Source organism: Pleurodeles waltl, chromosome 10, assembly GCF_031143425.1.
Source record: "Pleurodeles waltl isolate 20211129_DDA chromosome 10, aPleWal1.hap1.20221129, whole genome shotgun sequence".
In the NCBI taxonomy this organism is placed as follows: Eukaryota; Metazoa; Chordata; class Amphibia; order Caudata; family Salamandridae; genus Pleurodeles; species Pleurodeles waltl.
This window is the reverse complement of record NC_090449.1, coordinates 297733006-297759228: the sequence shown is the minus strand read 5'-3', so window position 1 is coordinate 297759228 and position 26223 is coordinate 297733006. Positions and strand designations below refer to the sequence as shown.

Sequence of the window (26223 nt, the reverse complement as noted above, 5' to 3'; positions counted from 1 at the left end):
TTCATTTTTTGGATATACCCTGGATCGGCTAATAGTGCCCTATCAAATGTCCAAGATCTAGGCTGCGGGCCCTATCTCCAAAGCCAAAACCAATGGGTTGTGGTCTGATATGATTCTAGGAAGTCTGTTGACCCTTATTTGGTTTTGTAGAGAGGCTGTCACAAAAAAGTAGTCTAACCTGACTAATTTCTTATGCGGGGCAGAGAAAAAGGTGAACCCTGAATCCTGCGGGCAACACAACTGCCAGACGTCGATCAAGCCATGATTAATGGCCAATAACTGAAGTGCCCTAAAAACTTTATTCTTTCTACCCAGGTAGAGTGTTTGTTCCTGAATGGGTTCTTTATTATCTAAATGTATATTGAAATCTCCACACATTATGATAGGCATTGCCCAAGTCGTAAGTTCTAAATTAAGCCAATCCAGTATCTCTGGATCACCTGTGTTGGATCCATAAATAGAACATAGAGTGAACCTTAACCCCTTAACCGAACATTCCAACAGAACCAGCCTGCCGAGTTTATCAGCAAATTGTTTATGTATAACCAAAGTACTGATCCGAGTTAATATCGCGACCCCTCTAGTGGTTGTGTGTTGTCGTGTAAAAACTGCTAGCTTCCACCCAAAAAGCTCCATTAGCTGCTTTTGTGTACCTGGAATATGTGTTTCCTGCATACAAATAATATCGACATTCCATGACTTGAAAACCTCTCCTACGGCAAGCTGCCGCTTTTTGTTATTATTGAGCCCACAAACATTCACTGTGGCAATACGTATTTCACTTTGCTGTCCCATTTTTATGGATGATGGCCCTTCTAGCTCCCCTGTATGCCCCATTCAACTTTGCTGCTTTCACACCCTGACCCCTTTTCCAATGATAAGAGCCATCCCCACTCCCCCTGCTGTGTGTCCCATTATCCTTTTTGTCCCTGTGACCCTCCCACCCTCCTCTAACCCACCCCCCAACCCTTACCCCTACAAATGGAATCGCCAGGCTCCTGAGCCTGTAAGATAGTATTTGCCAGTCCCGTTAGCCCACCCATATGTAAAACATCTTCACGCATCTATGGCTTGACAATCCTTACCCGCGGCCCCTTGTCTTCACCCTCCTGATCGAAACCCTTAACCAATAAACATTCGAAAAAAGGCAAAAAAGAGATACATAAATAGAAGAAAAAAAAATAATAATAGGGGAGTAGAGAGCGGAGTGAAGGGGGAGTTTGCCTACCCCTAATCAGTATCACAAACATTTACATATAAACGGCTATTTACGGCAATCCCTCCCCCCCCCTTCTCCCGTACCCCCTGCACTTGACCGGTTTTCAGTTGCTGTACATATTCCCCTGCCTTAATTTCTGAAAGAAAAAATCTTGTAGTTGTTTTGTAGACAACTTTTAGATGCGCAGGGCTTAACAAGTAGGCTTCCGCCCCCAACTCTTGGAATTGAGCAATCATCTGCCTGAGTCGCCACCGTCTCTCCACAGTGGCATGTGCAAAGTCTGGCCTACTAAAGAATGATACACCTTCCACCATCACATTTGAATTGGGGCAAACTTTTTCAAACACAGCCTGTCTCAATAAAAAATTACCAAAATACACTATAATAGCCTGAGGATAGCTCTGGTCTCTACCGGTAGAAGTCAAGGCTTGTTTTTTCCTCATTAACGGAAAACAGTGTGCTCTCTGAATCTCCTTTTCCCAATCCCACCCAATCAGGTCTGGGAATGCTTTCTTAAAAAGTGAAGCTATGTAGGCCCTAGTATCCTGCCCCTCGAGGTCCTCTGCTATACCCAAAATCCTCAAGTTATTCCGCTGCTGACGGTTTTCCGCATCTTCCAGTTTCCATTGAATATCCGAGATCTGCTGCCCTTGTGTCGTCGTCTGTGCTGTTGCTGCTTTAATTTCGATTTCCAGCTCCTCAGTTCGAGTCTCCATGGTGGCGATGCGTACACCAATGTCCTGGCAGGATTTGACCACTTTTTTTAATGGATAATTGTAACTGTCTATTTGCTGCTTTCATTTTCCTGCTCTCTCTCTGAGCCTGTTCATGATTCTGAACCATTGTCCTGTAAATAAGATCCAACGAGGGAGGCTCTGCAGGGCCACCCGTGGAAGGGGGCACTAGAGCACTGCAGGCCGAATCACTTTTCGAAAAGGCCTGTTGGGTGGCCGTATAATCCCACTGCATTTCACCATCCTCCTCTTGAGGCTTAAGCGGGTCTCTCCTAAGCTTGGCCCCTGAACTACTCCTAGCATCAGTTTGCTCGACTGATTTTCTTCTGCATATTGAGTAGTTAGATACCCAGATACTTGCTGCAGAGCTACTCTCAATATCTGAATCTGTTAAAGGAATTTCTTTGTCTAAATCTGAGTCTCTAGACTGATCGGAGAGAGAAAAAAAGCTTTCTGCTGTATCGAATGGCCCCTGATCAATGTTTGCTGGTTTCGCCTCTTTCCTCTTCTGGACTGGAGCTGGGGGGATAGTCTCATATATTGTTGAGGACTTGGCCATACCCTCAGCTTGTTGCGAGTTTAACTTGCAGCTTAATGCACGAGGTTGTACTTCACATTTCTCTGGATTAGATTCCTGAGGCCCCTGATTTGACTCTTTGGGTTCCTGCTCAGAGAGCTTCTCGCACCCCATTGGGGGGGGGGGCCACCACCTCCCCGCTATTTCCTGGACTTGTACTGGCAGTCTCTCGACTGGGTGGCTCCCTCCCCCCTGCATCGCATATAGGAGTGAGTACTTCAAGAGATGTCGATGCAACAGATACCTGCTCATCATTGACTCCTGACACGTTGGATTGCGAATCACAATTTTCCGTGGACCTTTGCTTAAGCCGCATCATGCTAGTAAACATTATTGGAACCGCGTACCTTGCGTCTTTTTCCATGTCAGTTGTTTTATGCAGGCCCCCTTTCACATGAGGGTTTCTGTGCTCCTTCAATCCGGGGACCGGTAGCTTTTTGTCCTTTCTGGTTCCTCCTGGATCTTGGTTCTGCCGTGCCCGTAAGGAGCAAGGGGTCCTGTTTAACTTCGGTGCCATCCGGGCTTCCCACACACCCCACATGCCACCTAATGTTGCCAGGAAACGGCGGGGATCGCGCTCGGTCGAGAGGAACAGGAGCGCGGATCTAGGGCGAGCGCCGCGCTCGCATCTTCTTGCGGGGCCCTTCGGTGCTTGCCGTCGCAGCCCCGATCCTAGTGGGGGCCACTAGAAAGCCGTGAAGCGCCCGCAGCGGTCCGTGCTGCAGGCGCACGGCGTCCGCGGCTTTCGCGGGTGAGTGGAAGCCGCGTGCGGTCTGGGGATGGGCTAGAGCGGTAGTGGCGTTCAGCTGGGAAATCCGGCCGCCATCTTGGATTCCTGCGCCGTCCCATGTTTGTTGCATTCCAAAAACCTCATACAGGGAATCCAGTATCCAAACAAGGCATTGCCAGATGGATAGTTAAATTTATTCAAACCTGTTATATCAAAGCAAAAGAGAAATGCCTATTACACCAAAGGCACACTCAACTAGAAAGAAAGATGCTACCATGGCCTTTCTAGGAAACATACCAATGACTAAAATCTGTAAGGCAGCCACATGGTCTATGCCTCATACATTTACCAAGCATTACTGCGTAGATGTGTTAACAACACAGCAAGCCACAGTAGGACAAGCAGTATTCCGGACTTTATTTCAAACAACTTCAACTCCTACAGGCTGAACCACCGCTTTTGGGGAGATAACTGCTTACTAGTCTATGCACAGCATGTGTATCTGCAGCTACACATGCCATCGAACGGAAAATGTCACTTACCCAGTGTACATCTGTTCGTGGCATGAGACGCTGCAGATTCACATGCGCCCTCCCACCTCCCCGGTAGCCTGTAGCCGTTTTAAGTTGAGAAAAAATTAGACTTGTACATTTGTACATTTGTAAATTTGTAAATATATTACTTTTAAACACATTATGTACATACATATTTACTCCATTGCATGGGCGCTATTACTATATACACAACTCCTACCTCACCCTCTGCGGGGAAAACAATCTAAGATGGAGTCGACGCCCATGCGCAATGGAGCCGAAAGGGGAGGAGTCCCTCGATCTCGTGACTCGAAAAAGACTTCTTCGAAGAAAAACAACTTGTAACACTCCGAGCCCAACACTAGATGGCGGGATGTGCACAGCATGTGAATCTGCAGCGTCTCATGCCACGAACAGATGTACACTGGGTAAGTGACATTTTCCATATATTTATATATATAAATATATATATATATAAAATCTGATAGAGACTTCTAGTTGCAGATTCCTTACCTTAGAATTTTCCCCCAGGTGTCAGAATTGATCTGGAGATTTTTCTTCGAGCAATACCCTTGCGTGTTGGTAGGTGGCATCGGTTGACTCCGCAGGCGTCGTGGTCGCCGTGATGACGTCGGGAGTAGTACATAGACGTCGCCCTCCCGCAGTGACGTCAGTTCTTTTCTTTCCACGCCACACGCTGATCCGGAGAGAGCTACCCTAGGCTATTGTTTGGCCGAATTCAACCATTTTCTCTCGCTTTTTTGGTACAACTTCGGTGCGTCGAGAATATCCCCGAAGACCGGGTTCAAGCCTCGTGAGGACTGCCATCGGACAATGTCGGTGACGGATCCTCATCGCGTTTGTCTGTGGTGCCTCAAGCGCGACTACGACCCGAAGTCGTGCTCTGAGTGTCGGGCCATGCACCCGAATGCTTTGAGGGAGCATTCCCTAAAGCTAATGGCGGCCCGGCACTCGTCTCCACGTAGGTCCGGGTTTCGCTCGAGAGGAAGGTCTTGATCGGTCGCGGATTCATCACCACTCGTCTTCTTCGAAGTCCTCTGGGCAAGGTAAGAAGAAGTCCCATCGCTCTCCGACTTCACCCCGTCGCTCGGCGGATGTAGGAAGTTGGCTCTGTATGTACTATTTCAAAATAAGAAATAGTATGCACAGAGTCCAAGGGTTCCCCTTAGAGGTAAGATAGTGACAAAAAGAGATAATTCTAATGCTCTATTTTATGGTAGTGTGGTCGAACAGTAGGCTTATCAGAGGGCAGTGTTAAGCATTTGTTGTACACACACAGGCAATAAATGAGGAACACACACTCAAAGACCATTCCAGGCCAATAGGTTTTTATATAGAAAAATATATTTTCTTAGTTTATTTTAAGAACCACAGGTTCAAGATTTACAAACGATACTTTAAATGAAAGGTATTTCACTCTGTATTTTAGGAAGTTTGAATCATCACAATAGCTTGTACAGTTTTAACAAAAATGGCAATAAGCTATTTTAAAATTGGACACTGCAAAAATCAACAGTTCCTGGGGGAGGTAAGTATTTGTTAGGTTCACAGGTAAGTAAAGTACTTACAGGGTTCAAAGTTGGGTCGAAGGTAGCCCACTGTTGGGGGTTCAAGGCAACCCCAAAGTTACCACACCAGCAGCTCAGGGCCGGTCGGGTGCAGAGGTCAAATTAGTGCCCAAAACACATAGGCTTCAATGGAAATAGGGGTGCCCCGGTTCTAGTCTGCCAGCAGGTAGGTACCCACAACTTCGGCGGCAGACCAGGGGAGTTTTGTAGGGCACCGGGGGGGACACAAGCAGGCACAAAAAGTACACCTTCAGCGGCACAGGGGCAGCCGGGCGCAGAGTGCAAACAGGCATCAGGTTTGCAATAGGTTTCAATGAGAGACCAAGGGGTCTCTTCAGCGATGCAGGCAGGCAAAGGGGGGGCTCCTCTGGGTAGCCACCACCTGGGATAGGAAGAGGGACACCTGGAGGTTGCTCCTGCCCTGGAGTTCGGTTCCTTCAGGTCCTGGGGGCTGCGGGTGCAGTGTCCTTACCAGGCGTCTGGTTCCTTGAAGCAGGCAGTCGCGGTCAGGGGGAGCCTCTGGATTCCCTCTGCAGGCATCGCTGTGGGGACTCAGGTGGGTCAACTCTGGCTACTCACGGGCTCACAGTCGCCGGGGAGTTCTCCCTGTAGAGTTAGTTTTCCGCAGGTCGAGCTGGGTGCGTCGGGTACAGAGTGGAAAGTCAGTGTCTCCGTCTTCTCTGCAGGGCTTCAGGTCAGCAGTCCTTCTTCGTCTTCAGGTTGCATGAATCTATCTTCCTAGGCTCTGGGGGCCCCTAAATACTCAATTTAGGGTTGTGTTTAGGTCTGGGAGGTTAGTACCCTCTTTTTGCCTCCCGGCGGGGAAGGGGTCACATCCCTAATCCTGTTAAGGGAATCCTCCATCTGCAAGATGGAGGGTTTCTAAAAGTCAGTCACCTCAGCTCAGGACACCTTAGGGGGTGTCCTGACTGGCCAGTGACTCCTCCTTGTTTTTCTCATTATCTCCTCCGGCCTTGCTGCCAAAAGTGGGGGCAGTGGCCGAAGGGGTGGGCATCTCCACTAGCTGGGGTGCCCTGTGGCTCTGTAACAAAGGGGGTGAGCCTTTGATGCTCACCGCCAGGTGTTACAGTTCCTGCAGGGGGAGGTATGAAGCACCTCCACCCAGTACAGGCTTTGTTACTGGTCACAGAGTGGCAAAGGCACTCTCCCCATGTGGCCAGCAACATGTCTGGTGTGTGGCAGGCTGGCAACAACTAGTCAGCCCACACTGGAAGTCGGGTATGTTTTCAGGGGGCATCTCTAAGATGCCCTCTGGGTGTATTTCACAATACAATGTACACTGGCATCAGTGTGCATTTATTGTGCTGAGAAGTTTGATACCAAACTTCCCAGTTTTCAGTGTAGCCATTATGGTGCTGTGGAGTTTGTGTATGACAGACTCCCAGACCATCTACTCTTATGGCTACCCTGCACTTACAATGTCTAAGGTTTTGCTTAGACACTGTAGGGGCATAGTGCTCATGCACCTATGCCCTCACCTATGGTATAGTGCACCCTGCCTTAGGGCTGTAAGGCCTGCTAGAGGGGTGACTTACCTATACCATAGGCAGTATGAGGTTGGCATGGCACTCTGAGGGGAGGGCCATGTCGACTTAGTCATTTTCTCCCCACCAGCACACACAAGCTGGCAAGCAGTGTGTCTGTGCTTAGTGAGGGGTCTCTAAGGTGGCATAAGACATGCTGCAGCCCTTAGAGACCTTCCCTGGCATCAGGGCCCTTGGTACCAGGGGTACCAGTTACAAGGGACTTACTGGATGCCAGGGTGTGCCAATTGTGGAGACAAAGGTACAGGATAGGGAAAGAACACTGGTGCTGGGGCCTGGTTATCAGCCCTCAGCACACTTTCAAATCATAACCTGGCATCAGCAAAGGCAAAAAGTCAGGGGGTAACCATGCCAAGGAGGCATTTCCTTACAGCGTCTCCATCCGGAAGTGGATCAAGGCCTCTTTCTCAAGTGGGTCGAGCCTTGGTTAGATTTGTTCGCCTCAGCAGAGAACTCGCAATGTCAGCTACTTTGCACGTTGGAGTTTCCAACACGGCACTCGCTCGGAGACGCTTTTTGTCTAGAGTGGATCTCCGGCCTCCTTTACGCCTTCCCGCCTATCCCTCTTCTGCCCAGAGTTCTCAAGAAAATCAAGTACGACCGGGCCCAAGTTATCTTGGTTGCTCAGGACTGGGCTCGAAGAGAGTGGTATCCGGAGCTATATAGCATGTCCATCGATCCTCCACTCAGACTGCCTCGGGCGGATCTTCTGTCGCAGCAGCAGGGCTTCACCCGAACCTGTCCAACCTCCGCCTTCATGCGTGGAGATTGAGCGGCACCAGTTGACAGCATTTGCCCTTCCACCGATGTCTGTAATGTTATCTTGGCAGCCAGGCCTCCATTGACTAAAACTGTATACACCTGTTGTTGGAATAAATTTGTGGCATGATGTACCAACAAATCTGTTGACCCCCTATCTGCCCCTCTTTCAGAGGTTCTTCTGTTCATTCTTTCTTTAGCTCAGCAAGGCTCTGCGTTGGGCACCCATAAAGGGTATTTGTTTGCCATTTCTGCCTTTCTTAGGCTTCCTGATCAGCCCGCACTCTTTAAATCTCCTATTGTGAGTAGGTTCTTAAAAGGGCTCACCCACTTATTTCCTCCCACTCCCTTCATCATGCCTCAGTGGGATCTTAATCTTTACTTACTTACTTAATGTGCACCCTCTTTGAGCCAATGCATTATTGTCCTTTGCGGCTCCTCACCTTCCAGACTGTCTTTCTCATTGCTAACACCTCTGCTCGCAGGGTGAGTGAGCTTCAGGCCCTTTCTCCAAAGCCTCCATACTTGTCTGTACACCCTGTCAAAGTGATGTTAAGCACTAGAGCTTCCTTCCTTCTTTAGGTGGTTACACCATTTCATGTAGGCCAGTCCATCACTTTGCCTACCTTCTACGCACCCCCACATCCTTCCCATAAGGAGGAGAGACTCCACCGTCTGGACCCAAAAAGAGCGTTGGCCTTCTACCTCAATCGTACAAAAGATTTCCGGGTGGACGATCAACTCTTTGTTGGCTATGTGGGTGCGAAGAAAGGGAAGGCGGTGCAAAAGCGTACCATCTCTAGATGGGTGCTTCTTTGCATCAAAATGTGCTACGCTTTGGCTAAAAAGCAATCTCCTGAAGGCTTGCGGGCTCTTTCTACCAGAGTAACTGCTGCATCCACTGCATTAGCACGTGGAGTGCCTGTCCTGGATATCTGTCAGGCAGTTATGTGGGCATCCCTGCACACGTTTGCTAAGCATTACTGCCTGGATAGCCAGGTCCATCGAGACGGCTACTTTTGTCGTTCGGTCCTGCAGGACTTTCAAGTATGATCTTGGTTCGCAGCCCACCACCGAGGATGGCATTGCCTGGGTGTATATTCTAAGGTAAGGAATCTGCAACTAGAAGTCTCCCATCAGATGTACAAGTTACTTACCTTCGGTAACAAAATATCTGGTAGAGACATATTCTAGTTGCAGTTTCCTTACCACCCACACATCCTCCCCGCTTGCGAACTGATTTCTAGGGACAGGGATTCCCTCTTTCAGGTCCTTAGCTCTGGCGCACCAATCTGTGTTCTTAGCTGCTCTGCGCTCAGGCGTGGAAAGTCGTTAAAAGAAACTGACGTCGCTGCGCGAGGGTGGGGGCAATGTACTACTCCCGACGTCATCACGGCTACCAAAGAGCGTTGGCGTTCTACCTCAATCGTACTAAAGACTTCTGGGTGGATGATTGTAGGAAGTTGGCTCTGTATGTACTATTTCAAAGTAAGAAATAGCATGCACAGAGTCCAAGGGTTCCCCTTAGAGGTAAGATAGTGGCAAAAAGAGATAATTCTAATGCTCTATTTTGTGGTAGTGTGGTCGAGCAGTAGGCTTATCGGAGGGTAGTGTTAAGCATTTGTTGTACACCCACAGGCAATAAATGAGGAACACACACTCAGAGACAATTCCAGGCCAATAGGTTTTTGTATAGAAAAATATATTTTCTTAGTTTATTTTAAGAACCACAGGTTCAAGATTCACAAACAATACTTTAAATGAAAGGTATTTCACTTAGGAACTTTAGGAACTTTGAATTAGCAAAATAGCATATACAGTTTTCACACAAATGGCAATAAGCTATTTTAAAACTAGACCGTGCAATTTTCAACAGTTCCTGGGGGAGGTAAGTGTTTGTTAGTTTTGCAGGTAAGTAAACCACCTACAGGGTTCAAAGTTGGGTCCAAGGTAGCCCACCGTTGGGGGTTCAGGGCAACCCCAAAGTTACCACACCAGCAGCTCAGGGCCGGTCAGGTGCAGAGGTCAAAGTGGTGCCCAAACCCATAGGCTTCAATGGAGAAGGGGGTGCCCCGGTTCCAGTCTGCCAGCAGGTAAGTACCCGCGTCTTCGGAGGGCAGACCAGGGGGGTTTTGTAGGGCACGGGGGGGACAAGTCAGCACAAAAAGTACACCCTCAGCGGCACGGGGGCGGCCGGGTGCGGTGTGCAAACAGGCGTCAGGTTTGCAATGGAGTTCAATGGGAGACCAAGGGGTCTCTTCAGCAATGCAGGCGGGCAAAGGGGGGGGGCTCCTCGGGGTAGCCACCACCTGGGCAAGGGAGAGGGCCACCTGGGGTTCGCTCCTGCACTGGAGGTTGGATCCTTCAGGTCCTGGGGGCTGCGGGTGCAGTGTCCTTATCAGGCGTCGGGTCTTTGAAGCAGGCAGTCGCGGTCAGGGGGAGCCTCTGGATTCCCTCTGCAGGCGTTGCTGTGGGGGCTCAGGGGGGGTCAACTCTGGCTACTCACGGGCTCGCAGTCGCCGGGGAGTCCTCCCTGTAGTGTTTGTTCGCCACAAGTCGAGCCGGGGGCGTCGGGTGCAGAGTGCAAAGTCTCACGCTTCCGGCGGGAAACGTGTGTTCTTTCAAAGTTACTTCTTTGTTGCAAAGTTGCAGTCTTTGTGGAGCAGAGCCGCTCTCCTCAGGAGTTCTTGGTCCTTTTAGATGCAGGGTAGTCCTCTGAGGCTTCAGAGGTCGCTGGACCCTGTGGAACACGTCGCTGGAGCAGTTCTTTAGAAGTGGGGAGACAGGCCGGTAGAGCTGGGGCCAAAGCAGTTGGTGTCTCCGTCTTCTCTGCAGGTTTTTCAGCTCAGCAGTCCTTCTTCGTCTTAGGTTGCAGGAATCTGTCTTGCTAGGTTCTGGGGTCCCCTAAATACTCAATTTAGGGGGGTGTTTAGAGGGGTTAGTAGCCAATGACTACTAGCCCTGAGGGTGGCTACACCCTCTTTGTACCTCCTCCCTGAGGGGAGGGGGGCACATCCCTAATCCTATTGGGGGAATCCTCCATCTGCAAGACACCTTAGGGGCTGTCCTGACTGGCCAGTGACTCCTCCTTGTTTTTCTCATTATCTCCTCCAGCCTTGCTGCCAAAAGTGGGGCCGTGGCCGGAGGGGGCGGGCAACTCCACTAGCTGGAGTGCCCTGGGGTGCTGTAACAAAGGGGGTGAGCCTTTGAGGCTCACCGCCAGGTGTTACAGTTCCTGAAGGGGGAGGTGAGAAGCACCTCCACCCAGTACAGGTTTTGTTACTAGCCACAGAGTGACAAAGGCACTCTCCCCATGTGGCCAGCAACATGTCTGGTGTGTGGCAGGCTGCTAAAACTAGTCAGCCCACACTGGTAGTCGGTTATGGTTTCAGGGGGCATCTCTAAGATGCCCTCTGTGGTGTATTTCACAATAAAATGTACACTGGCATCAGTGTGCATTTATTGTGCTGAGAAGTTTGATACCAAACTTCCCAGTTTTCTGTGTAGCCATTATGGTGCTGTGGAGTTCGTGCATGACAGACTCCCAGACCATATACTCTTATGGCTACCCTGCACTTACAATGTCTAAGGTTTTGCTTAGACACTGTAGGGGCATAGTGCTCATGCATTTTTGCCCTCACCTATGGTATAGTGCAACCTGCCTTAGGGCTGTAAGGCCTGCTAGAGTGGTGACTTATCTATACCTATAGGCAGTGTGAGGTTGGCATGGCACCCTGAGGGGAGTGCCATGTCGACTTAGTCATTTTCTCCCCACCAGCACACACAAGCTGGCAAGCAGTGTGTCTGTGCTAACGTGAGGGGTCTCCAGAGTGGCATAAAACATGCTGTAGCCCTTAGAGGCCTTCCCTGGCATCAGGGCCCTTGGTACCAGGGGTACCAGTTACAAGGGACTTACCTGGATGCCAGGGTGTGCCAATTGTGGAGACAAAGGTACAGGTTAGGGAAAGAACACTGGTGCTGGGGCCTGGTTAGCAGTCCTCAGCACACTTTCAAATCATAACTTGGCATCACAAAGGCAAAAAGTCAGGGGGTAAACAAGCCAAGGAGGCATTTCCTTACAACAATATAAAAACCATTTGTCTGGAGTTAAGCCGAGTGTGTGCTCCTTCTATTTTCTATGTGTACAAAAAATGCTGTGCTCTACCCTCTGAGAAGACTAACTGCTCGTCCACACTACCACAAATAGAGCATTAGTATCATCTACATCTGATAGAGACTTCCAGTTGCAGAATCCTTACTTTAGAATTTCCCCCAGGCGTCAAACTGGATCCAGAGATTTTTCTGTGAGCAATACCCTTGGGTGTCAGTAGGTGGCGTTGGTCGACTCTGCGGGCGTTGTTGGCGTTGTAGTCGCCGTGATGTCGTCGGGAGTTTTACATATACACCGCGTCATCGCAGTGACATCAGTTCTTTTCTTTTCGCGCCACGCGCTGATCCAGAGAGCGCTACCCTGGTCTCTTTTTGACCAATTTCAACTGTTTTGTCGAGTTTTGAAGTGAGTTTTTTGGTGCGTCGAGGATGTCCCCGAAGACCAGGTTCAAGCCATGCAAGGACTGTCACTGCATGATGTTGGTGACAGATCCACATCATGTTTGTCTGATGTCTGGAACGTGACCACGACCCGAAGTCGTGCTCTGAGTGCCGAGCCATGCACCTGAAGACCTTGAGGGAGCGTTCCCTCTAGCACATGGCGACCCAGCGCTCGACTCCGCGTAGGTTCCGGTCTTGCTCGAGAGGAAGGTCTTGAGACCGTTTGCGGAGCCACCACCACTCGTCTTCCTCAAAATCTTCGGTTACAGGTTAGAAAAAGAAGTCATCAAACTGGTCTCATCACACTTCGACTTCACCCAGTCACTCGGCTGACGCGATGCAGGAGGAGCATCGACGCTCAAGGCCTTTGTCCTCAGAGCCTGCTTATGGGTCTGCTCCGCACTTCTCTGAGTTTCCGGGAGCCGGAGCGACCCCCGTCCAGCTTAAGGAATTTTATGAGACCTTGCGCCTCATCTTAGGGCGGACCGACCCCGTTATGGTGCTTTGGGGCCCAAGGGGTTCGGTTGAGGGGCCTTCGGGTTCCACGCCAGAGGCTTCGGCTATGGCCACCGAGGTCCATTCCGGATCCGCATGCGGATCTTTTTTTAGGGTCGATTGTCGATGCTTCCGACGTCAACTGTGCCCACTATCGACGTCGACCTGATCCTTATCCCCGACAACTCAGAGCGGCGTCGGCCGACGCCGCCTCAGTCTTAGATGCACCCCAGATCAGATTTGGACCCTTTTTCTTTTGGGTACAAATTCAGGGAAGGATTGGAGGGGTCCCTGGACCCTAATGAATACCACGATGACCCATCTTTGGACTGGGCACTGGAATTGGGCGAGGCCAGTGGACTGGACACTTGTCCAGATGCTGGCATGCTGTCCCTTCCTACCATGGCTATGGCGGAGGGAGTGACTTATGCTATGGTGGTCAGTAGGGCGGCTGAGGTTCTTGGCCTTTGATGTACCTACTGTAGAGGTCAGTTCCAACCTGCTGACGGAGGTGCTTCAGCCAGGGGCTTCCACATCTGAGCCCCTTTTACCTTTCAATGAAGCCCTCACTGATTTCCTTTTGGGTACTTGATCCAAACCCAACACGGGGCTTCCTGTGAATAGGTCTATCGCACGCTGCCATCGGCCCACCCCGAACGACCCTAAATTCCTGTCTCAACACCCCCATGCCTAGAGTCTTGTCATCTAGGCTTTATCTTCCCCAGGCGCATTCCCTTCCGCAACCCTGGATGGGGAATCAAAAAGACTGAAACTATTTGGAAAGAAGTCGTTTTCTTCCTCCAGTCTTGCGACGTTATCCGTCAACACTGCACGCCTTTTGGGCCGCTATACCCACTCTCTGTGGGATACGGATGCGCAAGCCCTGCCGCAGATACCAGAGGATGCCCGTGCTATTGTCTCCCAAGCTGTCAACAATGGGAGAGTTGCGGCGAAGTTCACAATCTGATGTGGGCTGGACACGACCAACTCTCTGGGCACATTTGCTGCTTAGACAGTGCCCTTGAGACGCCACGCCTGGTTGTGTACTTCTGGTTTTTCGAGGGATGTCCAACAGTCTCTCATGGACATGCCCTTTGATGGCTCCTATCTCTTTGGAGATAAAGTGGACTCGGCTAGGGAGAGATTCAAGTATTCCTGGGCTACAGCTCGGTCCCTTGGGTCCAGGGTAAACTGATAGTGCTTGTGACCTACAACGAATCGTAGGTAACGTCTGTGAGTAGGCAGGATAGGGATGTGGAAATAAGCGTCCTACAAGCCCAACCCTACCATCCATTCCGCTGGATTCAAGGCAGACAGAACCAGAGCCAGGGTGAGCATTTTGAATTTCTCTTTCTTGAGGAAGTAGTTGAGGTCCCGAACAACTAGGATAGGACATAAGCCCTTGTCGTTTTTCGGCATCAGAAAGTAGCGGGAATAACAACCACGACCTACTTCTGGTACAGGGACCTTCTCTATAGCTTCCTTGGCCAAGACAGCCGCGACTTCCTGGCTGATAAGTGACAAATGATCCTCCCGGAGTTGGCTGAGTGATGGCTGTATGGCCGGTGAGGCATATTCGAAAGGGAGGGAGGGAGTAGCCCTTTCGAACGATCTGCAAAATCCACCTGTCTGTAGTGATGGATTCCCTTGTTTGGCAGGCGATGGCGAATCCTGCCGCCAACTGGATGGGAGTGAGGGGACGGACTAGGACAGTTTGGAGGCTGCAGCAGCGGCAGAAGTGGACTGGGCAGACCTCTGGTTCCCTGTCCCAGGTCCACCTGGGATTCTGCGTCCCCAGCCACGCAGTGGCTGAACAGCATGGGTGGTATGGCTGGGTGGGGGGCGCAACAGGGAACCCATTTTGTGGCCACGAAAAGAGGACTGCTGTGGGCGAAGGGCAGCAGAAAGACCAAGGCAGTTTCTGCCAGCCTGCCACAACCAGATGAGTTTCTGGCCACATGGGGTGAGTGCCTTTGTCACTCTGTGGTCAGGAACAAAGCCTGTACTGGGTGGAGGTGCTTCTCACCTCCCCCTGCAGGAACTGTAACACCTGGCGGTGAGCCTCAAAGGCTCATGCCTTTTGTTACAGAACCCCAGGGCATCCCAGCTAACGGAGATGCCCGCCTCACCGGCCACTGCCCCCACTTTTGGCAGCAAGGCCAGAGGAGATAATGAGAAAAACAAGGAGGAGTCAGCTACCAGTCAGGACTCCCCTAAGGTGCCCTTAGCTGAGGTGACCCCTGCCTTTAGAAATCCTCCATCTTGAGTTTGGAGATTCCCCCAATAGGATTAGGGATGTGCCTCCCTCCCCACAGGGAGGAGGCACAAAGAGGGTGTAGCCACACTCCAGGATAGTAGCCATTGGCTACTGCCTCCCAGACCTAAACACACCCCTAAATTTAGTATTTAGGGGTGACAATGAATCCAGGAAATCTGATTCCTGCAACCTGAAGAAAGAGGGACTGCTGTCCTGAAAGCCCTGCATAGGTGACGGAGACACCAACTGACTTGGCCCCAGCCCTACCTGTCTCCAGACTCAAAGAACCTGCACAGAGACGCATCCGACGGGACCAGCGACCTCTGAGGACTACTCTTCACCTAAAGGACCAAGAAACTCCCGAGAACAGCGGCACTGTTCAGAAACTGCAACAACTTTGCAACTTTAGAGCAACTTTCCAAGGAACTATCACTTCCCACCAGAACGGTGAGACCTCACACTCTGCACCCGACGCCCCGACTCAAGTTCAGGAGAACCAACACTGCAGAGAGTACTCCCAGGCGACTCCAACGACGTGGACACCCTGAGTCAACCCCTCTGCACCCCACAGCAATGCCTGCAGAGAGGATCCAGAGGCTCCCCCTGACCGTAACTGCCTGGTAACAAAGGAACCTGATACCTGGACCAAGCACTGCACCCGCAACCCCCAGGACTGAGAGCAACCACCTACCAGTGCAGGAGTGACCAGCAGGCAGTCCTCATCTTAGCCCAGTCTGTGGATGGCCCAAGAAGGCCCCCCCCCCCCCCCTTCTGCCCTGCCTGCATCGCCTAAGTGACCCCCGGGTCCCTCCATTGCTTTCAATAGCAAACCCGATGCCTACTGCACCCGGCCACCCCTGTGCCGCTGAGGGTGCGCTTGTGGGCTTGTGTGTGTGCCTCCCTGGTCTGCTCCCAGAGGACTCGGGTACTTACCTGTAAGCAGACTAGGACCGGAGCACCCTTGTTCTTCATAGGCACCTATGTTTTTTGGGCCCTCCTTTGAGCTCTGCACTTGACCGGCCCTGTGTTGCTGGTGCTGTGTCTTTGGGGTTGCCTTGAACCCCCAACGGTGGGCTGCTTATGCCCAGGAGACTGACTGTGTAAGTGCTTTACTTACCTGAAAAACCTAACCAAACTTGCCTCCCCAAGGAACTGTGGATTTTTGCACTTTGTCCACTTTTAAAATAGCTTATTGCCATTTTAACCAAAAATGTGTGTACTACTGTTTTAAATCAAAGTTCTATACTTACCTGTGCGAAGAACCTTGCATTTTATGTACTTACCTCAAATCTTGAATCTTGTGGTTCTAAAACAAATTAAGAAAATATATTTTTCTATATAAAACCTATTGGCCTGGAGTTAAGTCTTTGAGTGTGTGTTCCTCATTTATTGCCTGTGTGTGTACACAACAAATGCTTAACACTACCCTCTGATAAGCTTACTGCTCGACCGCACTACCACAAAATAGAGCATTGGTATTATCTAATTTTGCCACTGTCAACCTCTCAGGGGAACCCTTGGACTCTGTGCACACTATCTCTCACTTTGAGATAGTATATACAGGGCCAACTTCCTACAGCAGTCCCATCTCCCTGCCTACTTTTTACGAACCCCCACATCCTTCCCATGAGGAGGAGAGACTCAAAAAAAGAGTTGGCGTTCTATCTTAATCGTACTAAAGATTTCCAGGTGGACGATCAACTCATTGTCGGTTATGTGAGTGCGAAAAAAGAGAAGGCGGTGCAAAAACCTACCTTCTCTCGATGGGTACTTCTTTGCATCAAGATGTGTTACGCTTTGGCCAAGAAGCAACCCCCTGAGGGCTTGCGTGCTCATTCCACCAGAGCGACTGCTGTTTGCACTGCGTTAGCACGCGGAGTTCCTGACCTGGATATCTGCCAGGCAGCTAAGCGGGCGTCCATGCACATGTTTGACAAACACTACTGCCTGGACAGTCAGGTCCTTCGGGCGGCTACTTTGGTCGTTCAGTCCTGCAGGACGTTCTATTATGATCTTGGTTTACAGCCCACCTCTGATGATGGCATTGCTTAGGTATCTAAGCTAAGGAAAGGAATCTGCAACTAGAAGTCTCTGTCAGATGTACAAGTTACTTACCTTCGGTAACCAAATATCTGGTAGAGGCATATTTTAGTTGCAGATTCCTTACTGACCCATCCTCCCTCAGGATTCCCCCTTCAGGTCCTTAGCTCTGGCGCACCAATCTTAGTGTTCTTAGTGACTCTGTGCTTTGGCGTGGAAAGTTGTTAAAAAAAAAAAAAAAACTGATGTCATTGCACTAAGGTGGCGGCTATGTACTACTCCTGACGTTGTCACGCCGACTACAACACCGGCAGAGTTGACCGACGAAACCTACCGACACGCAAGGGTATTGCACGAAGAAAAGTCTCTAGAGCCAGTCTGACGCCTGGGGGAAATTCTAAGGTAAGGAATCTGCAACTAAAATATGTCTCTACCAGATATTTACTTACCAAAGGTAAGTAACTTGTACTTTAGCCTCTGACAAGCACCTGGGGAACCCCGGGACTCTTTGCACACTGTATCTCACTTTGATATAGTATCTCAGAGCCAGCTTCCTACAGCTGTTGTCTCTATCTTTCCAAGTTACTGGGCGAGACTGTCAAGGCTGCTACACTGACCCCACGTTCTGAGACTAAAGTTGCCTCAGCAGGCATGCTGACATCTTCAGGGCCTCTTATATGTGCCGAACCCCCAACAGTGGAAGTTGTGATCACCAGTGGTCTGCCTTCCCCAGCTCTTTATGAGAAGGTGGACCTAATTTGTGTAGCTCCTCTTGAACACAAAAACTTAACAGATGCGCTTTCATCAGTAAATTGTAAACCCCATCTTAATCATTCACATTGTTACATTTTAATCAGCCACCTAGTGGGTTTACTGAGAAATCGACAAAATAAACCCAGGAATGACTCTGGGTTTTTCGATCCCCCCTGAATTTTATTTTGTACTCCTCAAGAGTAAGCCCAATTCCCTCAATCTGGGTATCCTTCATGAGATCATATGACCTTGCATCTGCCTCATTCATTGTCTGAAGTCTATCCCTGCACTTTCCTGAGAACAGTTCCCAAAGCGGAGAGGCCCATTGCTATTTGTCACGTTTTCTGGTAAAACAGGCCCTCTCATAGACTGTGAACCATTTGGTGATAACACCACCGTCTTCATATTTGGGGACAAACCCAATGGGGATATTAGGGTCAAAGTGCTCTACTCTGGCCCTAGTTGTACAATTGCTGCCACAATTCATGGGTGCTAAACCCATCTCTGCTCTTTCCTTTTCTGTTGCCAAGATCCCATCCTTCAGGGCAATTCTTCAAGCTAGTCTCTCTAAAAGAATATCCTCTTTAGAGTGTCTTTCTTTGGACCTTGAGGAATCTGAGCCATCCTCACTAGAGGGGGTGTCCTCAACACCTGGGGCTGTTTGTGGGGTACAGGTTCCACACTTTCAAGTGATGGAGGGTCCAGATTGTTCTAATCACTTGAGCTGCCCTGAATCTACAGGGTCGGTGGCTCCATCAGCAGGATGGGCTTGCTCATAATCTGCCAGCAACTCCTGGAGCTTTGCAGAGGTAGGGTTTGAGCATGTTTTAATTTTAAACCCTTTCCACAGGGCTCTTAACTGCTTGTGAGAAAGCTGGGGGTAAGGGGTAGGGTTGAGCTACTTATCCACACCCTCTGTGGTACTCATTTGTGTTCTAAAGTTGGGACCTTTTGAAGCTAAAGAAAAAATCCTAACCGTTTTTGCAGTCCTAACTAAAGTACGTTTTTAAGATTTTTAAACAGATAAGCTTATAGGGACCTAACCAGGACACCAACAGTTATTTTTAGGAATTTTGAATAATACCCAAATGCTCTTTATCTAAAGGCAGTTTTTTGATATACTTGTGTCGTCACTTATTGATCAAGTGGCATCAGCAAATACAATGACACAGACCCTGCCACTGTTCCACCAATGTAGGAAGCTGGCTTTCTGTATGGTGCACTAAAAAGAAATACACCATGCAAAGTGTCCAGTGGGTTCCCAGTTGGTTTGCAGAGGTAAAAGTAGAAAGGATCAATGCTGTATTTTGTGGTAGTGTGGGCGAGCAGTTAAACTTATCGGTGGGTAGTGCTACGCATTAGTTGTACTCACAGAGGCAATAAATGAGTCACATTCAAAGAATACATCTGAGGCCAATTTAGAAAAGTAATACTTTTGATTCCATATAATTTAAACTCAAGAACTTTGTTACAAGGTAAGTACGCTTTCAATCCTAAATACTTTTTAGTTTCACAAATCGACACTTAATGCAATTTTAGAGTTCTTAAGTGTTAACCTATGGATGAAAACAATGTTCAGCTAACACAGAATTAACAAACTGATTTATGAGGCCAATCTCAGAGAGTTAAAGTAAGTACTGGCCACTGATCAGAACCACACCAGTAGATCACTTCAGACAGCACTGGAGTGGCTGGGTGCAGAGGTGCAGCAGGGCGTCAGGTGCCCAATAGTTTTCTATGAGAATTGGTCCTTGTGAAGACAGGCTGTAGGATGAATGCAAGGAAGTCCTTAAGCGTCAGTTTTCTCCATCTGGTAGCACTCACGCTCAGTGAGTCGCTTGTGTTACGGCTTCAGGAATCGTCTGGGGTAGGTCCAGCAGGGATGAAACCAGGGTGGACTCGAGCTCTGGGGGGGGACGTCGTTGGCACCAGTGACCCACCACCGGTTGGGTCATGGGTGACGTGTACAATGATTACTGGAAGGTGTTGGATTTTCTCTCACGCAAGGCAGCAGGAGAGGGAGCCTGCCTACAGAGGCTGCAGGCAACCAGGGGGAGATCCAAAAGGAGTGAAACCTGACTGAAGTCGGACTCATGACAGCTGGGGAAGCTTGCTGGCACTGTTGGTTGACTTCACCTCAGGTCGTGGACGTCTGGTGCAGAGTTCACTTCAGGTGTCGGGACTTTGCTGTTCCAGAGGCCGCAGAGTCCTTTGAGATTTCATTGCACAGCAGATCTGCTGCTCACGGGAGGCTTAGTCTTTGTGGAAGACAGGCAGTCCTTCTCTGTTTCTTTGAGGCTCAGCTGCGGGACGAGTCATCTTTTTGGGCAGAGCCGTCGAGGTCAGCAGGCAGGCTGGTGGGGCTGGTACCAAGTCATCTACTTCTTCTTTTCCTCTTCTGCAGGTGCGACTCCTTGTGTCCTTTTCTTCGTAGGTATTCAGGATCTGAGTTCTAGAGTTCAGGGGTACCACCAATATACTCAATTTACGGGTGCTGCAGGGAGTGCCAGGCGGTAGCCAGTGGGTGACTACCTTTTGGGTGGCTACACCCTTTCTATGACCACTTCCTCTGGGAAGTGGGCATAACCCTAACCTTAGTGGCCTTATTCCTTCCAGACTAAGATGGAAGAGTTTAAAGTGGTGCCCAATTCAGCTCGTCCACCTTAGGGGTGGGACAGGCATGAAGTGGGTACACCTCCCAATCAAATTTTCATGCCTGTTCTGCTGCCAAAAGTGGGGTCAAGACAGTGGTGGTCATCTCCGCCATCTGGAGAGACCTGGGTCGCATTACAAAGGCAGATTGGTCTTTGAAACTCCTCAGGCCTGGTAGGTCCAACCTGGCTGGGTGAGGTGCTTTCACCTCCGTCTAAAGCAGGCTTTTCTTTCTGGCCCTTGAGAGCTCTGGCTCTCTATTAGGAGGCCAGAAACTTGTCTGAGGTGGCTGAACTGATCCAGACCAGTCAGTCAACACACTTGTTGCTGGTAGGTTTTCAGGAGGCACCTCTAAGGTGACCTCTGGGTGCATTTATTAATTGATCCCTCACTGGCATCAGTGAGGGTTTATTAGTCTGTGATGTTTAGTACCAAGCCAAACATTTCTATGTTCAGAGAAGCCATAATGTAGCTGGGAAGCGTGTAGTGACCAGGGCCCAGCATGTGTCTTTAAAATGGCTTCTCTGGTCACTTACCATGTCTGAAAATCGACAAAGACATAGTAGGGGGCCTATCTGCTTGTACAAATATGCCCTCACATGTAATATAATGCACCATGCCTTAGGGCTGCAAGGCCTGCGAAAGGGGTGACTTACATATCTTGCATGCAGTGTTTAGAGGACATGGCACACAGCCTGTGTGCCATGTTGTATTTTCACTTTTGTCTGCACCAAGACAAGCAGCCTGCAATGGCAGCTGGTCATGTGCTTGGTGAGTGGTCCCTTGGGGTGGCACAATTCGTGCTGCAGCCATTAGAGACCCTCTTTAGTAACCCAGGCCCTAGGTACCAGGAGTACCATTTACTAGGGACTAACAGTGGATGCTGAAGGTTTTGCCAATTGGGAAGAATGACTGTGCAGTTTTGGTGGGAAGAGATTGTGCGCTGGAGTCCTGATTATCAGGAACCCAGTGCACTTTCACTCTAACTTACACCAGAAACCAGGCAAAAAGTGGGAGCGGGGCTGGCCTTGTCAAAGGAGGCACTTTCCTACAGTGGTAGAATTGTAAAACAATATAAATTCAGTCAGGTGGCTTTTTTCCTGTGAGATAGGATTTGATTGGAGGCCATCTTACCCTTGAGGCTTTATAGCCTTTAGTTCCCCACTGTGGAAATTTTCTATGCTTTTAGTAGTTTGATGTCAGCAAACAGACAGGAACACAGACTTACTCGTCACGGCTCATGAGGATTCCATCTAACACATGTTGGTGTTTTTTACATTTATCAAGTTCTGCTATGTACATTAATGGAAAGAAATAGGTTGGCATCTGCAGACATTCAGTAATTCACTTCAAGTACTCTTTTCTGCAATTGAGCATAGGCAATTTGCTTTTAGCCCAGACATGCAGGCTTAAGTGTAAATTTGGTTATTTCTGTCCCTTCCAGGTATTTTTTGTGATTCATCTGCATGCTGGCCCTGTGATCAACACCCTTCCTCCCATCGTTGATCCAGATCCATTGTTGAGCTGTGACCTAATGGATGGCCGTGATGCCTTCTTGACTTTAGCAAGGGATAAACACTGGGAATTCTCCTCTCTGCGTCGTTCCAAGTGGTCCACAATGTGCATGTTGGTGGAGCTACACACTCAGGGACAGGAACGCTTTGTCTACACCTGCAATGAATGTAAACATCATGTAGAAACCAGGTGGCACTGCACTGTGTGTGAGGTAAGTGTGATAAAGATCCATCTAATGTATCCGTACTCAACTTTTTTAAAGTGGATTTGTTAAAAATAGCCTTCACAGGAGGAGCCAGAACAATACATCAGAATGCCATTGACACTCAAAACCTACGAACAGGAGCCCAGTGGCCGACTAGAAAGTAAGATTTCTAAATTGCCCAGAAAGTCGAAGAAACCTTCATCTCCCTGCCTCCTGTTAGATGTTGCCTGGAAGGAAAGTAAGTTACAGGCAACAAACTATGGAAGACTCAAGTCAGACAAATTGTCACAAGATATGACTCCCCATTGCAAGTCATCCCACATACACACCCCTTAAGTTGCATCAAATATATTCTGATTAAATGAAAGAACATGGCACTCTTCCCCATACGAATCACCACTGTTAGGATAAACTGTACCATCCATACAAAATCACCTACATAACAGGATCATGGGAAGTCAGAAGGCCCCCTTACCTGCTGCCCTCTTAGGGCCTCTTCCAAGAAATCCCCAACACAGGCCAGATACTGTTTTCCAAAACACTAGCCTTGCAAATAATTGATGAACACAGCACTATGTTATCCTATAGCATAACAGTTGTATGTACCAGCAGTGCCCAAAGTAGACAACAAACGTGATTCAAATGAGGTAGTCACAATATCACCTTTTGCTTTCCCTTCAATCTTTACTCATGTTCTAGACACATAGATTAGAGAGAATGGACGAAAACAATTTTATACAGGGCATCTCTATATGGGCCTGCTTGTCAGTTACACAACAGGCCCCCTTTTGCTCCTTCTCCTTGAGTTTTTTTCTCTCTTCCCACCTGTCCATCCATGTAGGAATCCTGTGCCCATACTTTGTAGTTGGGTACACACCTTCATTAATGCCTCTTCCCTCTGCCAGCATGTCTACCACTGTAATCTAATTGATAATTTCCTTATGCTATTCTACAGACATTGGGTTTCTCTGGATAATCAATTCTAGAGTTTATTTTTTTGTTTTGTTTCTGAATGCTAAGATTCAAATCTAGGAATCATGACATTCACATCCAGGGGATCCTCATCAATAGTCCTAAACACTGAATAATCCACCAACGTTCACCACTAGAGAGTGATAGTTAGGAATTAGTTTCTATAGAAAAAACTTTTTTGACTTGCCTATATCTTTGGCGTCACTTGACAAATCTTCACAAAATGTTCCCCCCCCAAAAATTAGACAGTCATGTTAGCTGCTCTCTAGAAAGTTATGAGTGTGATCCATCAAGCAGGGGCCAGTAAAAAGGGGAGTTAAAAAAAGGAGCGTTTACCTATCTTAATTCCCATAGGTATTTTGAACAGCGATAGCACCCGAACCACTAGACAGAATTACACCAAATTTAGCAGAAAGGTAGCTCTTGGTCCAGAAAGTGCCCTTTTTGTTATTTGGTGTAACTTTGTTCAGTAGTTTTTGAGAAATTAAAGAAAATCCAAATATGTATATAAAGGGACTCGAAGTCTCCTCGAACCCTCCCAATCTCGTGCTGAGATCTTATTGGCTGACAATACTTAAGCAAGGAAGTGTTGTCAACCATGTTGGGACCTGGCTTCAGCCGAATCCTAGAAGAAAAATAAGAAAAAAATAAAGGGGGCCAAGATACAGACACCCTTAACCCTTGGCTCTGATGCTCGGGTCCCACTGATGGCCCTGGGGACTGCCACACCTGACCCCCACCCACCCCCACCCCCTCCCACCTCCCCCCCTTTTCAGGGTTGCCTCCTTCTAGGACATAGCTGTTTACAGCTGCTGCCAAGCCCGAGCAAGCGCTCAACTCTTATGATGGGAGAGTTCTCAAACAGCTCTCTTCTGCCTGCCTGCCCGTGGAGAGGTAGGCAGGCAGGCACACAGAGGAAACTGCTTTCACAGAAAGGGAGCTGCTCTAGGGGGGAGCCAACTGGGACCATGGGGGTCTCCCCACAGTCCCCAACATTCAGACTGGGTGCCTTGGGGGGCACCCGCTGGGCCCTGTGGTGTGGGGTCCCAGGGCCTGAGATCAGCCCTGGGGAGGGGGACATGTGACCCCTCTCCTCCCCCAAAAAATATAAAGAAATTAGGCCAGGAGATGGGGGTCCCTGGGGCCAAGATCAGCCTAGGGAGGGGGGCAGCGCACCCATCCAACCCACCCCACCCCAAACAAAAAAAGAGAACAAATTAGGACAGGTATTGGGGGAGCGTGTCCCCAAGGCTGAGATCTGCTGGGGGTGACCCTCTCCAGGAGAGGGGATGCAGGTTTGGGTGGTTATAGAGTTTGGCCATAGGGACTGGCCTAAGGCCAGGCCCTGGTGCCAGACCCAGCCATGCACGGCCAAAGGCCTGCACGGCGGTGGTTGAATTAACGTATAGTAATGAAGCTTACTATATGTTTAAAAAAGAAAGAAAACATAGAAATTCACTGAAAGAAACAAACGTTAGAGGAACGTTACAGTTAAGATCCCATTTTAAACGTCAAAACCATAGAAATTCACCTGTTTTAGTTAGGTATCTCAAGTAACTGTAACTCGTGCCCTAAGGTAACTAAAACTTGTACCTTCGCCATGCACTGATAATTACTGCACAAATTACGGCACTCATGACATCTTTGACAACATCATTAATAACATCATTGATAATTTCAATGTAATGAGTTATAGTTACTTGAGATAACTCCAACTGGTGAATTTCTGTGGGTTTGTGGGAGCCTAACCCTTTATCCTTTGTTTTTGTTTTTTAAGTGATTTTCTATGTTTTTTGTATTCTAATTCCTAAATATAACGTCCCTGTAACCTTTGTTTTTTTCACTGAATATATATATATATATATATATATATACATACCTGCAGCCTATAGGTAGGCTAAGAATGGCCAAACTATGGTGTTTTGATTTTAAAACAACTACTCCAATACAGAAAATTATGTAATTAATACACAATGACTATATAATAAGTTTTGCAAACCTTTGATTAAAAGGAATGGTGAGACATTAGCCAATATACTGCCATTCAAAGAGTAACAAAGAAAACTGCCACTGTGTCTTTAGGAACCTCACAGTACCCCTGGAATCCCATTATGCATCACATGTCAGTTCTTTTTTCCGACTCCTACTGTTAGGATCTTGGAGTACTGAACTCTGTCTTTTTTGACAATTTGTCAAGAAAATCTTTTTAAAAACTTTTTCTACTTACACCATTTAAGATCTCTTAGTACCTACTGTACAGCGATTTTTTTTTTTGACAGAAAGCATTTCTGTCTGATAGAGACATCTAGCCACTGATTCTTTAGGGAGCAGTCCCTAAAGCTGCTAGCAGGCCACGTCACACAACTCCTCGAAGGTCTTGATCTTGATGAAGGACGTGTGAGAGCCCCAGGTCCTCTTCACCCCACTCCAAGTCCTCAGGACACTCTGGAAAGAGACACAAGAAACATAAGAAGTCAAAGCATGCTTTGACTTCTCCTCGTCCATCTGCCAATGCAATGAACAAGGAACTTCAGCATTCCTGGGACAGTTCTACAGAGCCGTGGCCTGGGTTGACTTTGTGTCTCCCTGCTTTCCCAGGAGCCGAAGCGACCCTCGCTCAAGTCAAAGATTTTTACAAGAACATTCACCAAGTATTTGAGCAGGCCGACCTCTCCAGAGCGCCTTCGGGCCCCCTGGTGTGGTCAGAGGAGGCCCCATCAGGTTCTGCCCTGACTCTTCTCCGATGGGCCCCTGTGGATCTGATCACAGGTTCCTCAACCGTGGTGCTTCAGTGCAATGCATGGCTGAGAACATTTGGTTTTTCATGGGATGTCCAGGCCAACCTCATGGACATGCTCTTCAGTGGGACCTGTCTCTTCCGAGAGAAGGCATACTAAGGGCTGGAGCGCTTTAAGGACTCCTGTGCTACGGCCAGGTCCTTAGGTCTCAGTTGCCCCATGTCCCCAGTCTGCATTACCACCATGCCAGCCCTATGCCAGCCAGCCTTCAGCGCAAGCTTCCCAATCTCTGCAAGGGTGCTGTTTTTACCAACCATGTGGGTCAGGTGGCCAGATGTC

General features: G+C 48.8%; 1 protein-coding gene across 1 annotated transcript in view; it reads left to right on the top strand.

Annotated features, from left to right (window-relative positions):
* Positions 1-26223, top strand: part of CREBBP (CREB binding protein) — a 1321122-nt gene that overhangs the window by 1268192 nt on the left and 26707 nt on the right. Inside the window, exon 30 of the mRNA XM_069210450.1 lies at positions 21899-22180. Within this exon, the coding sequence (XP_069066551.1) occupies positions 21899-22180 (282 nt within the window). The remainder of the gene's footprint in view (positions 1-21898; positions 22181-26223) is intronic.